The sequence below is a fragment of the Leguminivora glycinivorella genome, chromosome 14, assembly GCF_023078275.1.
Source record: "Leguminivora glycinivorella isolate SPB_JAAS2020 chromosome 14, LegGlyc_1.1, whole genome shotgun sequence".
Taxonomy (NCBI): domain Eukaryota; kingdom Metazoa; phylum Arthropoda; class Insecta; order Lepidoptera; family Tortricidae; genus Leguminivora; species Leguminivora glycinivorella.
In genome coordinates, this window is record NC_062984.1 from 16596773 (window position 1) to 16609247 (window position 12475).

The 12475-nt window shown below is 36.1% G+C and overlaps 1 protein-coding gene across 1 annotated transcript; it reads right to left on the reverse strand.

Annotated features, from left to right (window-relative positions):
• Window positions 1-2247: 2247 nt before the first annotated feature.
• LOC125233681 (uncharacterized protein K02A2.6-like) lies at window positions 2248-8772 on the reverse strand. The gene is made up of 2 exons (XM_048139760.1): window positions 6725-8772; window positions 2248-4257 (listed from the first exon to the last, which is right to left on the reverse strand). Exons 1-2 carry the CDS (start codon window positions 8752-8754, stop codon window positions 4251-4253), a joined length of 2037 nt encoding a protein of 678 aa, XP_047995717.1. The 5' UTR covers window positions 8755-8772; the 3' UTR covers window positions 2248-4250.
• Between the last annotated feature and the right edge of the window lie 3703 nt (window positions 8773-12475).

A 12475-nucleotide genomic window follows, 5' to 3' on the forward strand; every position in this document is an offset into this window, starting at 1 on the left:
GGCGACAACAGCAGCTAGTTTTGTTTGTGCTTAATTAAGGCAAGTAAGGGAGTCGGTAGATACTTTCAAAGAATTGCAACATTAGCAAAGTTTGCTTTAAAACAAATATACGCATTTCGAAACCAGAATAGGTACTGGAGCTAAAACTATTGGAACTAAGCACTCATCTCAATGCCTCTCAATATCTAGTACCACAATGACTACAGTAAGCTATCTAAAGAATCGTGTACTCTGCGCTTGGCTAACGCTTTACAGTAACTTAAATCTTTTATAGAAGGTTCATTTAATATTTATTTACCAGACACTTTTCTACGACGGAAAAAATCTAAAGAAATTTGGACTAATCGCAATACGTTCTAGGTGCTTCTAGGTTGGACGGTCAGAATGTAAGATGACAGTTTTTTGTAAATACAAACAAGGGTAAATTGAACTGTTTATTTTTTTAATATAAATCAGTCAGTACAGTCAACCAATTACACCCCTAGGCCACTCTACAACCATGTCAAAATGACAAGCGGTAAGATATTTCTTACAATCTGATTTATAACGTCACTATGACATAGTTCTACAGTGGCCTAGGGTTCCAATTGGTTGACTGTACATTCTAAGGTCCCTGGCGCTTAGGCCAGGAAAACGCTAGATTGAAGAAGAAGAAGACATTCTAAGGTTAAGCTTTCGTATGCATAGGAGTGGACATGCTCCATCTGGTTTCAACTTAACCCCTCAAGCGCCTTGCTCCAGATCTGTCCCAGGCAATTTAAACTGTAATTAACAGATTGAAAGTTATTAATTCAGTAGCAAATTTTTGACAACGACGTTCCAGGGGTTAATCAACAGAGTACGGCCCGCGAGCCATACCGGCCTGCGAAAGGATTGCCACCGGTCCTTCAAAATAGTGTCGAATATGGCCAGATTGGCCAGTACTGTAGTAAAAATGCATTTTTGTTGTACCTAAATCTGGCTCGCCTCTAAAATTCCTTCATATATTTTAGCCCACCACTGCTCTAGGTAATATAATATATCACCTTTCACGTCATTTCCCTGTGCTTGTTTTTAATCAAGGCACACACATTAAATCCAACTTTTCCTCGGTTTTCCTATGCTATTATATTCATTTACCTATACATTTGTAAGGAAATAATCTAAATATATAAAAGAAGAAACTGACTGACTGACTGACATATCAACGCATAGCCGAAACCGCTGGTCCTAGAGATTCCAAATTTGGCACGTAGGTTCCTTATAAGGTGTAGAGGAGCACTAAGAAATAATTTTTCAAAATTCACCTCCTAAGGGGAAATGGACCCCCATGTTTGTATGGCAAAAAAATAAAACCGCCTTCAAAAATAAGCGCGTTACAAAACACGGAGAAACTAAAAAGCCAAAAATAATAAACCTTTGAATTCAGATTTCTTATCGTATTGCAATAATCTAAACATCCAAATTATAAACAAATCAATTATTTTTGAAGTCGGTACCAGACCTGTTTGCCCCTCCCAACCATACGCAGGCTGGCCCCGCCTTCAAAAATAATTGATTTGTTTATAATTTGGATGTTTAGATTATTGCAATACGATAAGAAATCTGAATTCAAAGGTTTATTATTTTTGGCTTTTTAGTTTCTCCGTGTTTTGTAACGCGCTTATTTTTGAAGGCGGTTTTATTTTTTGTTAAAAAGTTTATTTATTTGTTGATTTTTAGTGGTTCCTAGTGATATTATATGTATCAGTCTGAATATATGTACAGTAGTGAAAGAATTATCCTTTAACTCCTAACCATTGAGGAGTTGACCTTCCATCATCAGCTCAGCCACATAAAATTACTACCGTCAGGCGTAAATACTGGTGTACCTTTGAAAAATACACTAAAAACCTTACATGTGCCTATAACATTTGAAGAGTTCCCTCGATTTCTCCAAGATCCCATCATCAGACCCTGACTTGGTCCCAATGGGACCATCTCGGGGTTATACCCGTTCGATCAAAAAAAAATTTGAAAATCGATCCACGATTCTCGGAGATATCGAGTAACATAAATACAAAAAAAAATAAACAAAAAAAAAAAACATTCAGTCGAATTGAGAACCTCCTCCTTTTTTGAAGTCGGTTGAAGCTAGTATTGAAAGATAAAATCACAACTATAATAAGATAATAGGTTTATTAAAAGTCGGGGCACGAAGAAACAAAAGCACAATCACCATTAAATACTAAATTCATTGGAAAGTATTATATTTTGGAGTCAAATAAAACTGTAAATTAATTAATCACGGTTTATTAAACTTAGACATCTTTGACAGTTTGATACACAAGCATGCGCTTTCTAGAAAGTCAGTGTTGCCACCATCACAGGTTACTACACTCTCCACCCCCTTAAACCTAAATAGCCTCTATTACAATAATAAGTAATATCAGGATAAGTATTACACAAAAATATTATAGTACTGTAAACTCTATTGAGTTCAAAAAGTTTCAATTATAACTAAATTAACTTAAACACATATTACAGTTTATGCAATTGGTTAGCATGACGCTTCCATTTTGCTCCTTCTACTTCTACCATGAAAGTAGAGCCAGGTATCAAAACCTCAACTATGTGACCTTTAGACCACTTCTTCCCCCTCCTAAAATCCTTAACATTCACTAAGTCACCCTCAGACAATTCTAAAATTCTGGCACCCTTAGCATACTTTAACTGCTTTTCTTGAGCCTCTACCAGATTTTGATAGATTGGTGCTGGTCTTAGTAAGGAAAATCTATTTCGCAACTCTCTACCCATCATTAACCGAGCTGGGGTTGCTTTACTGGTTTTGTGTGTGGTTGTGCGGTAATCAAACAAAAATATGCCTAGGGCATAGTTAAGCGGTTTGCCACTTTCAATAATTTTTTTTATATGTGATTTAAATGTCTCTACAAATCTTTCGGCCGCTCCATTCGTGGCCGGATAGTGAGGTGCAGTGAAAGTATGCTTAACGCCTGTGACTCTACAAAATTCTTTAAATTCATGACTTGTAAAGGCAGTGCCATTATCAGTGACCAAGTGAACTGGGAACCCGTATCTAACATATAATTCTTTAAATTTCATTATTGTTAATGTAGAGCCAATATTAGCCATTTGAAAAGCTTCAGGCCATTTGGAGTAACTATCTACTATAATTAAGTACATTTTTCCAAAAAATGGACCTAAGAAATCTGCATGGATTCGATACCATGGACCCGGGGGTATAGGCCAACATCTTGGAATGGCTTTCGAGGGGTTGTGTCTATTTTCTAAACATAATTTACAGGCATTGGCCATGTTTTCAATATTTTCATTTAGTTTCGGCCACCAGAAATAGGCTTTAGCCATTTCCACCATTCTGGAAGTTCCAAAGTGAGTTAAATGGAGTTCCTCCAAAACGGTTTCTCTTAAGTTGGAAGGGATTATAATTCTGTGGCCCCACATAATACAATCCCTATCTATACTAATTTCGTGTCGTCTTAAAAAATAAGGCTCTAAGTTTTTATCTGACACTTTTTCTGGCCAGCCGTCCTGACAGAACATTAATACTTTAGAAAGAATTACATCTTTTTTAGTGCTATTTTGTATGGATTTCCAGTTTAAAGAATTCAATTCAGACTCTTGGATATATTTTACATTTATTATTTCCATGTTATTTATGCACAAAGTGTGAAATTTAGTATTATCATTCTTTTGTGGCTGTCTTGACAAATAATCTGCTGGGTTTCTGTCTGTACTGATGTGTTTAATAGTGTAATTAAAGGCTGAGAGAAAAATCGCATAATGCTGAAGGCGTTTAGCTGCCATTCTGGGTATTGCTTTATGCGGTCCAAATATTCGAGTGAGAGCTGCGTTATCTGTCTCTAACTCAAATGATCTGCCATATGTGTAATTATAAAACTTGGTAACACCAAAGATTATTGCAAACGCTTCTTTATCTAAGGTGGTGTATTTTTGTTCTGTATCATTTAATTTTTTGCTAGCAAAAGCGATTGGCCTTACTACTCCATCGGTGCCCCGGTTTGAAATTATAGCACTTACTCCATATGCTGACGCATCACACGTTAAGATTAATGGGAGATCCGGGTTGTAGTGAGTTAAATTGGTAGCAGTCCCTAATTTTTTTTTTACTAAATTAAAAGCTTTTTGACACTCATCAGTCCAGACAAAAGTTCCCTGCCTTGTACATTCATAAAGTGGATGAAGGGTTGTTGCTAAATCTTTTAAGAATCTACCATAATAATTTATCTTGCCTAGAAACTAGGGCTCTGGATATTCGTTACTACCCGCCGATCCGTGCGTCCGGCCCCTTAGCCCCGGCGGTGCTAAGCGTCCGAACTACCCGAACCCGCCGAAGTCCGTTCCCGTGTAGTGCCGTTCGCGCGTGTAGTGCCGAATCGGCGTTCGGGGCCGGACGGCCGGACGCACGGACTTCGGCTCCGTTCGGATATTGAACACACGAGGCGGCCGGCGGACGGATCGACTTATTGCCGTGCCGGTTTGTAGGTATTTAAAAAATAGCTGAGCGAACGAATACGAATTGGTTTTATACTTACTCGTTTTATTTGAATCAATAACGTGTTAATTATATTGTTTGCACTTGTTCCCGTTACGTTATAGGCTACTCGTACAGATTAGATAATATGGTGATATTCAATACAAATATTACAAACGTATTCCTATAGGTCCATAATTCGCCAGGCACACTAGTCTACTTGTTTTTTTTTTCAATAAAGTGGCTTAAGAAAATTGCGAAAAGTAGAGTTTAATGGACTTTATTTGTCTCCAGACCCTCTAGCACAACTTGCCTTGTCGCGCGCGAGTCCATACTTGAAGTCGCGCTTGATGTAAGGACTCGCGTGCGACAAGGCAAGTTGTGCTAAAGGGTCAGGTTAACTAATAGAAGTCTAAACAGGGTATTGGTTTGTGTGAAAAATACTATATTAGTTCTATTACCTGATTGTTGTATGATTTTCATGGTGCCTTACTAACTACCTATAGGGACCATACCACCTATAGGTACTTACTATATGTAGATGTACATATATGTTGACAAATATACTTCAAAATATTGTCTTCGGTTACCGCGACAGTTACTCATGCAATTTATTATAGTTATACCTATGTCTCATAGTTTTAAAATAAATAAATAAATATTGGGGACATTACACAGATCGACTTAGCCCTAAACTAAGTAAATCTTGTACAATGAGTGCTAAGCGACAATATACATACTTAAATAGATAAATACATAACTATGGAAACGGATTATATCGCGTATTGAATTTACAATTCATCCCGACGTTTCGGACACTTTACAGTGTCAATTGTAAATTCATTACTTATAGGCGATATAGTTTTATTCCATAAAATATCCTTCAAATTAAGGAAATGTATTTGAACTATCGAGTTATTCGTTTTTATCTAAGAAGTTAGTAGAATTAACGTCGCATGAGAAGAAAAAGGTAATAATGACTTGTGGGCAGCACAATAACCAATACCCGTGGTGATTTTTACTGATAATAATGACACTCAAACCTCACACCCGGCTTCCCTTTGACATGGACAAACCTTTTGTTTGAAAATTTCTAGATGTAGCCGCGTTGTTTTACAAATACCTAGTGAAGAATGGTATTTTTTTTTGTTATTTTGGAGGGAACCACTTTGAAGTGAATATGTAGTCCTAGTTCTTAACTTGAACTAGTCGGATAGGGTGTGAGTGTGACAAAAAGCATGAGACTTGACATGTATATAGATAACTTACAATCACTTAACAGAAAAAAAGTACGCAGACGCCGAGGTGTCAATGTTTCCCCACTTTTCCTTCATTTCTATATCACTATTTTCAGTTTTTTTTTTGTATTGTCATGAAAACCGTAAAAGCTATAATCACGATGTTTAGGAAAATTATATTCTCCAAAAAAAATTCTACAATACTGTCTTTTAAGGTATATAGCTTTAACTCATCATTTTCAAATTATGTTTAAGTCCCCCGCATAATATTTGTGTTTAACTACCTACTAGTGGGATGAGTAGGGGTAGCAGTACCGACTGTTAGTAATATACTTTAAATGGAAATATTGTAGAAAATTTCATGATACTTCTCCTAGACATCTTTCTGGTAAGTACCCATTCGTAATATTTACTTACCAAAACCTTTAACAGTTTTCGTGAAAATTTAAAAAAGCTAAAAATGGGAGATAATAGTGGGGGGAAGAGATTGACTCCTCGGCGTGTTTCTACTTCTATTTATTCTTATGCACGTCAAAGCTATGTGCATACCAAGTTTCATGCTTTCTGACATCATACTAATTTAGGCCACTGAAAACGCGTGCCCTATATAATAATGCCTAAAATGTAATACTTACATGGAAAAAATCGAGTAGTTGTAATTTGTCCCCAGTCACAATTGCTCCGCTGTCATTTTCTCGTTTTAGTTATTAAAGTTTTATCATTTTTGGTTCTTTAAACTGATTTTCATATTCGCTTGAACCAAGGACGCGAACGATCATCAAGCATCACTATACGTCGAGAACGGATCGGACCCGCGGGTTTTTAAAGTCCGTCGATCCGGACACACGGACTACACGGGTACCCGGACCTTAATTACACGGTCCCTAATTACCCGCTCCAAACGGGCCAGAAATCCGGATTCGTGTAACACGGGAACGGATACCCGGCAACGGGTACACGAAACACGGACGCGACCGGGAGCCCTACTAGAAACGAACGTAACATTGTCACATTTTCTGGTGGGTCCAGGTTCAATATGGGTTCAATATTTTCTTTTATAATTTTAATTCCTTGTTTATCTATTCTATACCCAAAAACGTCTATACTTGTTCGGAAAAACTTACACTTTTCAACCTTTAATTTGAATTCACATTCCTTTAATATACTTAAAACTGACTCAAGTGTCTTTGTCATTTCTGACATTGTTTTTCCGCACATGTATATATTGTCAATAAAAACAATCACATTAGGTATGTCCTGCAATTTTTGAGCCATCAACCTTTGAAAGGACCCAGGTCCAGTACTTACTCCGTAAGGTAGGTATTTATATTTAAACGTGCCTATTTCTGTCACGATCACAGTTAAATCTTGTGACTGGACGTCTAGTGGTGCCTGTAGATAAGCTTCTCGGAGGTCCAATTCACAATAGTACTCTGCACCCCTTAATTTATTGAAAATGTCTTCTACATGTGGCAGTGGAAAGCGATCTATTTCTAGTTGTGGATTTAAAGTTACCTTATAATCACCACACAAGCGCACGGACCCGTCAGGCTTTAATATAGGCACCACTGGCGTTCCCCATTTGCTATATTTTACAGGTTCTATTCTTTTGTTGTCTAACAACCTCTTTATTTCTTGGGATACTTTTTCTTTTAGTGCAAATGGCACTGTTCTAACAGGCAAGCATTTGGGTTGTGCATTTTCTTTTAATTTCAAGGATATGCATTCGCCCTTAAAATTCCCCCACCCTGGAGTAAACACTTCAGAAAAATTTTCTTTTATAGTCTTTACTGGGTCCATCACTTCATTTTTATTGATGTTTAATGGCCACATACCAAATTTTTTTAGCATATCTCTGCCTAACAATCTTGTCTTATAGTTTTCAACCACAAATAAGTCTACATTCTTAGTTTCGTTATTTAATTTAAATGTTACGTTATGCAATATTCCCAATGGCTTTGAGGATATTTGATCATAATTAATGAAATTCACATTAGTTTCTTTTACATCATGTATTAAATTTAAGGTTTCCACGTCTTTTTGCAAAATGGTTGTAGATTCCGAACCTGTGTCTAATTCAAATTTGAATGTCACTCCATTCACCCTACAGTCCATGATGCATGGTGGTACCTTATTTGTGGTTGATTTACAAGTGTAAATATTATAGTATTCATCACTATCTGGGAAAAGTCCTTGAATCGACTGCTCAATGTCACAGTTTTTATTTTCCACTTCACTGTTAATTTCAAGAAGGTTCATTTTATGATTTTTAGGACACATTTTGTACAAGTGACCCTGCTGGCCACATTCCGAGCAAAATTTGTTTTTTAAACTACACTCACTTTTTAAATGGTTATTTTTACCACAACAATAACACTTCAGTGACTTACCAGATGCTGTTGACCCGCGGTTGGCTTTATTTTGTATTTGTTTTGGCTTACTCTGTGTACTCTTCTTGACAAAAAACATACTGGAAGCCGGTTCCTCCACTGGCGTCTCTGCGGGCATCTTCGTTTTTGTCTGTAGCCAAGCCGCTTCCACCGTCCGAGCTAAGGTGGTTAGTTCCTCCAGTGTCTGGTTTCCATTTTTAAGTAATTCAAATTTGACAATGGATGAATACACGCCGTCAATAAGTTTTTCTTTGACCTGGTCTTTGAAATCTTTAAAGTTACATTTCTTAGCCGCTTTCTTCAATCGTATAATGTATTCTTCTATGCTTTCTTCTGCCTTTTGGTTACATTTTCGGAATTCTGCACGGTCCACAGGCACAGAAGTGGATTTGTTATATCTATCTTCCAATAGCTTGATGAGGTCAGCAAATGACTTTTCTGTTGGTTTTGCAGGCGCACACATGTGATTCAGGGTTTCCAATACTTTTGGTGTAACTTTAGTGATTAACAATGCCACTTTCTTGTCCTCGGGTACATTATTCAAGCTAATTAAACATTGTAATTGCAACTCGAATGTGTCAAAATCGCGTCCATCGAAGGGTTCTATGTGATAATTTACGTAATTCACCGCCATGACTGGTAATTCCTGCGGTTTTTGAAGACTTATAGATTCTCCAGGGGTTGTTAAGAGTACTCCACTTTTAATCTTTTCCCTTAATAATTTCCTTAAGTCTTCTATTGTTTCACACTCATGGTCCAGATCCAGTTCTTCCAATAGTTGCAATAGTTCAGTTTTGCTTAGATTTTGCACAAAACTAGTCTTTTTCTGCGAAATATCACTTTTATAACGTTCACTTAGAGACATTGGTAAGTTAACCTCAAACTTTCATAGAGGGTCTATTCAACTGAATTTTTCACCAATGTATGACGTTCACACGCGTATGACGTTATTTTCTCGTCGCCAATATTATATTTTGGAGTCAAATAAAACTGTAAATTAATTAATCACGGTTTATTAAACTTAGACATCTTTGACAGTTTGATACACAAGCATGCGCTTTCTAGAAAGTCAGTGTTGCCACCATCACAGGTTACTACAGAAAGAATTTACCGGTATCGTTATACCTAGAACAAACTTAACTACTTTGCGACTGGGAATGAAACTATGTGCATTTCTGTCTTTATCTTTTTTCCTATAGTCAAACAATACTGTATGGTAATTTTTATCTTTACTGGTAGTTATGTTACTTAATTGATTTCAAAAAGGTCGAGGTCTCAATTAAAACAATTAGGTTGTATGTTTAATGTTTTTTTTAGGGTTCCGTACCAAAAAGGTACAACAGGAACCCTTATGGTGCGACTCTGTCCGTCTGTCTGTCCGTCTGTCACATTCCTAAATATCTCGAGAACTACTAATGCTATCAACTTGAAATTTGGAATAGTTGTGAACATTGTAAACCTCTACAAATAGAAAGTATAATTTTTTTAAATATATTAATTTTAATTGTAGAAAATGGCCAAAATGAAAGGGGGGCAAACTGTAAATTTCAAGTTACTAGGTCAAGTGGGGTATCGTTGGAAAGAGCTCAAATTGAACGTAAATAAACTATTTTTTATAATTTTTTTGTTGTGGAAAAAAAAAGAATTTTGAAGGAATATGTAAAAAAAAATACCGTTCCCCCCCCCCTTATCTCCGAAGTTTACCAACGAAAAATTATGAAAATTTTTGTAAACATTGGTTTTATGCTATATATTACAGGAAAAATATAATCGTCTTTGTATTTTGAATACTTTTTTTTTTAATTCACAAAAAACTTTTCAGATTTTTACTTTCAATTTACCCACCCTTGCGGATGTATATCGTACTTCAAATTAATACGAGGTGTTACGTAAACCATCTTCTGTCCAATAAAGTAAAAACTGTTTAAATCGGTTAACATTATAAAGAATTATCCCTGAAAAACCAGTTCGCGCAAATTAGTTAGCAAATTGACCGGGAGATGGCGCTATACACTATAATACTCATTAGTGCCTATACTTTTGTCTTCTAGTCAAGTCATTAGAGTTATATGAAAATATGAGATTATTTTTACTAGGTAGTTTGAAAGAAAGTTTGTACGGAACCCTCGGTGGGCGAGTCCGACTCGCACTTGGCCGGTTTTTTTTTCAGTTAAGATAGACAGGATGATTGATTTATTTTATATACATAGCTGGGCATTAACTCGTTAATCCGTTAATCGTTAATTAACGAATTTAACATTTCGATTAACGGATTAACTTTTAAGTTAACTTTAAAAAGTGTTAACGGATTCGTTAACTTCCGTTAAATTTATCCTAGTCCGTTAATCGTTAATCTAGCGTGGCAGGCGCCAGCGGCGCAGCGAAAAACACGTTGTGAACGCTACTGAAAAAACCCTATGTCGATCGTTAAAAATACGAAATTATATATAAGCTAGTATTGTTCTCTTTGCTTCGCTTTTTACCAACATTGACTCAGTAAATCCTAGGTTTTTACCATGGCGATTGTGTCAGTGCCGCTAATTGGAGCATAATTTATGACCACATTCACTTCAAAACGATAATTTGTGAATGTGCACTGGAAAACGTCCCACTTTGTCGAATGCTATAAAGCCACTTTGTCAGTATATTCATATAAATATACAAGTAAATCTCGCGTTAATGGTAACCAACACAGTGGGACGTTTTAATAAACACACTCACATTTGTTAACATTTCGTTTTGACCTATCAGGGATGTTTTGAGAGGCTTTGCTGTACTGAACAGTAACATAATACAATAAATATAATGGATTAGTGATGCAAGTAAAATTCAAGTTTTATCACGTGTTAACGGATTATGGATAACTTTAACTTCCGTTAAATTTGTAGAAATGTATCGCTTTAACTATTAACGAAGTTAACTTTTTTAGTAACGGATTAACGATTATCGAAGTTAACTATTTGATTAACGGTGCCCAGCTATGTTAATATATAAGATAAGTTTACAATGTCAAAGATCTCCTTATAGGTAAGCGAGGTAAACACAGAGAGAGCGACTATATCCACTGAAAATAACACAGGCAAGTTTGGCCAAGATGACATGGGTCATGACGAAATCAAAATGGAATTTATGTAATAACAAACAAAAAAATATTACATGATGTTTGTAATTTTTTGGACATCTTATTTTTGTATTTTTTTTTTACTGTTTTTCAATGTATTTTCACATAAAAAGTAAATTTTATTAATAAAACTGGGACTTACAATAAATTTTAACGTTTTTTTATATAATATTTATATCCGAAAACGCCTCTCCGTCAAGGCTTTAGAATGCATGTTCACTATTCAGGTATTTTAGAGCACCTCGACATCTACGATATCTGATGGAAACTGTACCAAGTATCTTAGTAGCGATCCCCTTCGCAACTCTGTTGGCACAAAGCACGATAATTAGAAACCATTATACGCCCACGGTTCCTTCAATGGTTTTACGATGCTACTGTGCGGAACGCGAAATTTTACTTACATTAACTAGAATGGAAGGTCGTGAGGCAGTAAAAATAGATACTTATTTGAAATATTCAATTCACTACAATGTATATAAGATACATATAAGACCTTATTAGGCTCCGGGCGATACTAAGCTTAGAAATAGGTAAAGGTTCTACTGTTAAAATTTGTAGAACCACTCCTAACCCTTTACCACAACTCTCTATAGTTACAACTTGCTCACATTAATAGTTTGCGAGTATGAGCGAAATTCATAAAAAGTGAGTGTTATTTAAACTAGTGGACGTTATATTAGACTTAATTATATGTGTACCGGGATATAGACGGTGATTACCTTTTTGATTTTTGTCGAGCTCCCGATATTTCGACGCCGTTGCATGCATCATGATCACGGAAACTGAAGAAAGCAGGTGGATGTAAATATAAGTCTAATGAAAATAACCGTGAATCATTGAAGGACGTTATATTTTCATGAGACCCTCAAAAATACAAACATTTTCATAGGTATGTTCCTTAACACTTTTTTGTCAAGCAATAAGCATATGACTAAAGACTGAATCTCATTTCTTTATTAGGACTAATCCTCAGCGTATTCAAACTGGATAGAAATTCCTTTAGAATTATATGTAGAAATCCTGTTCAAGACTATTTCCTGCTAAATGCTTGACTATAGACAAATGGAATCGCCCGTTAATGAGTCCATCACGACGCATGCGTATCAGGTCTTGAGCGTGAGCATTAAGCTAAATGCTCGGACAAATTGGATATATCCCTCTCACTCGGTTAGCCTATGACTGACAAGGATAGCGACAGCAGTTGGCTCTTGACAGCTTACAAATCGGGCCC

Coding starts and splice junctions, on each gene's coding strand:
- LOC125233681 (XM_048139760.1), bottom strand. CDS start 8,754: ATGGCGGTGAATTACGTAAATTATCACATAGAACCCTTCGATGGACGC.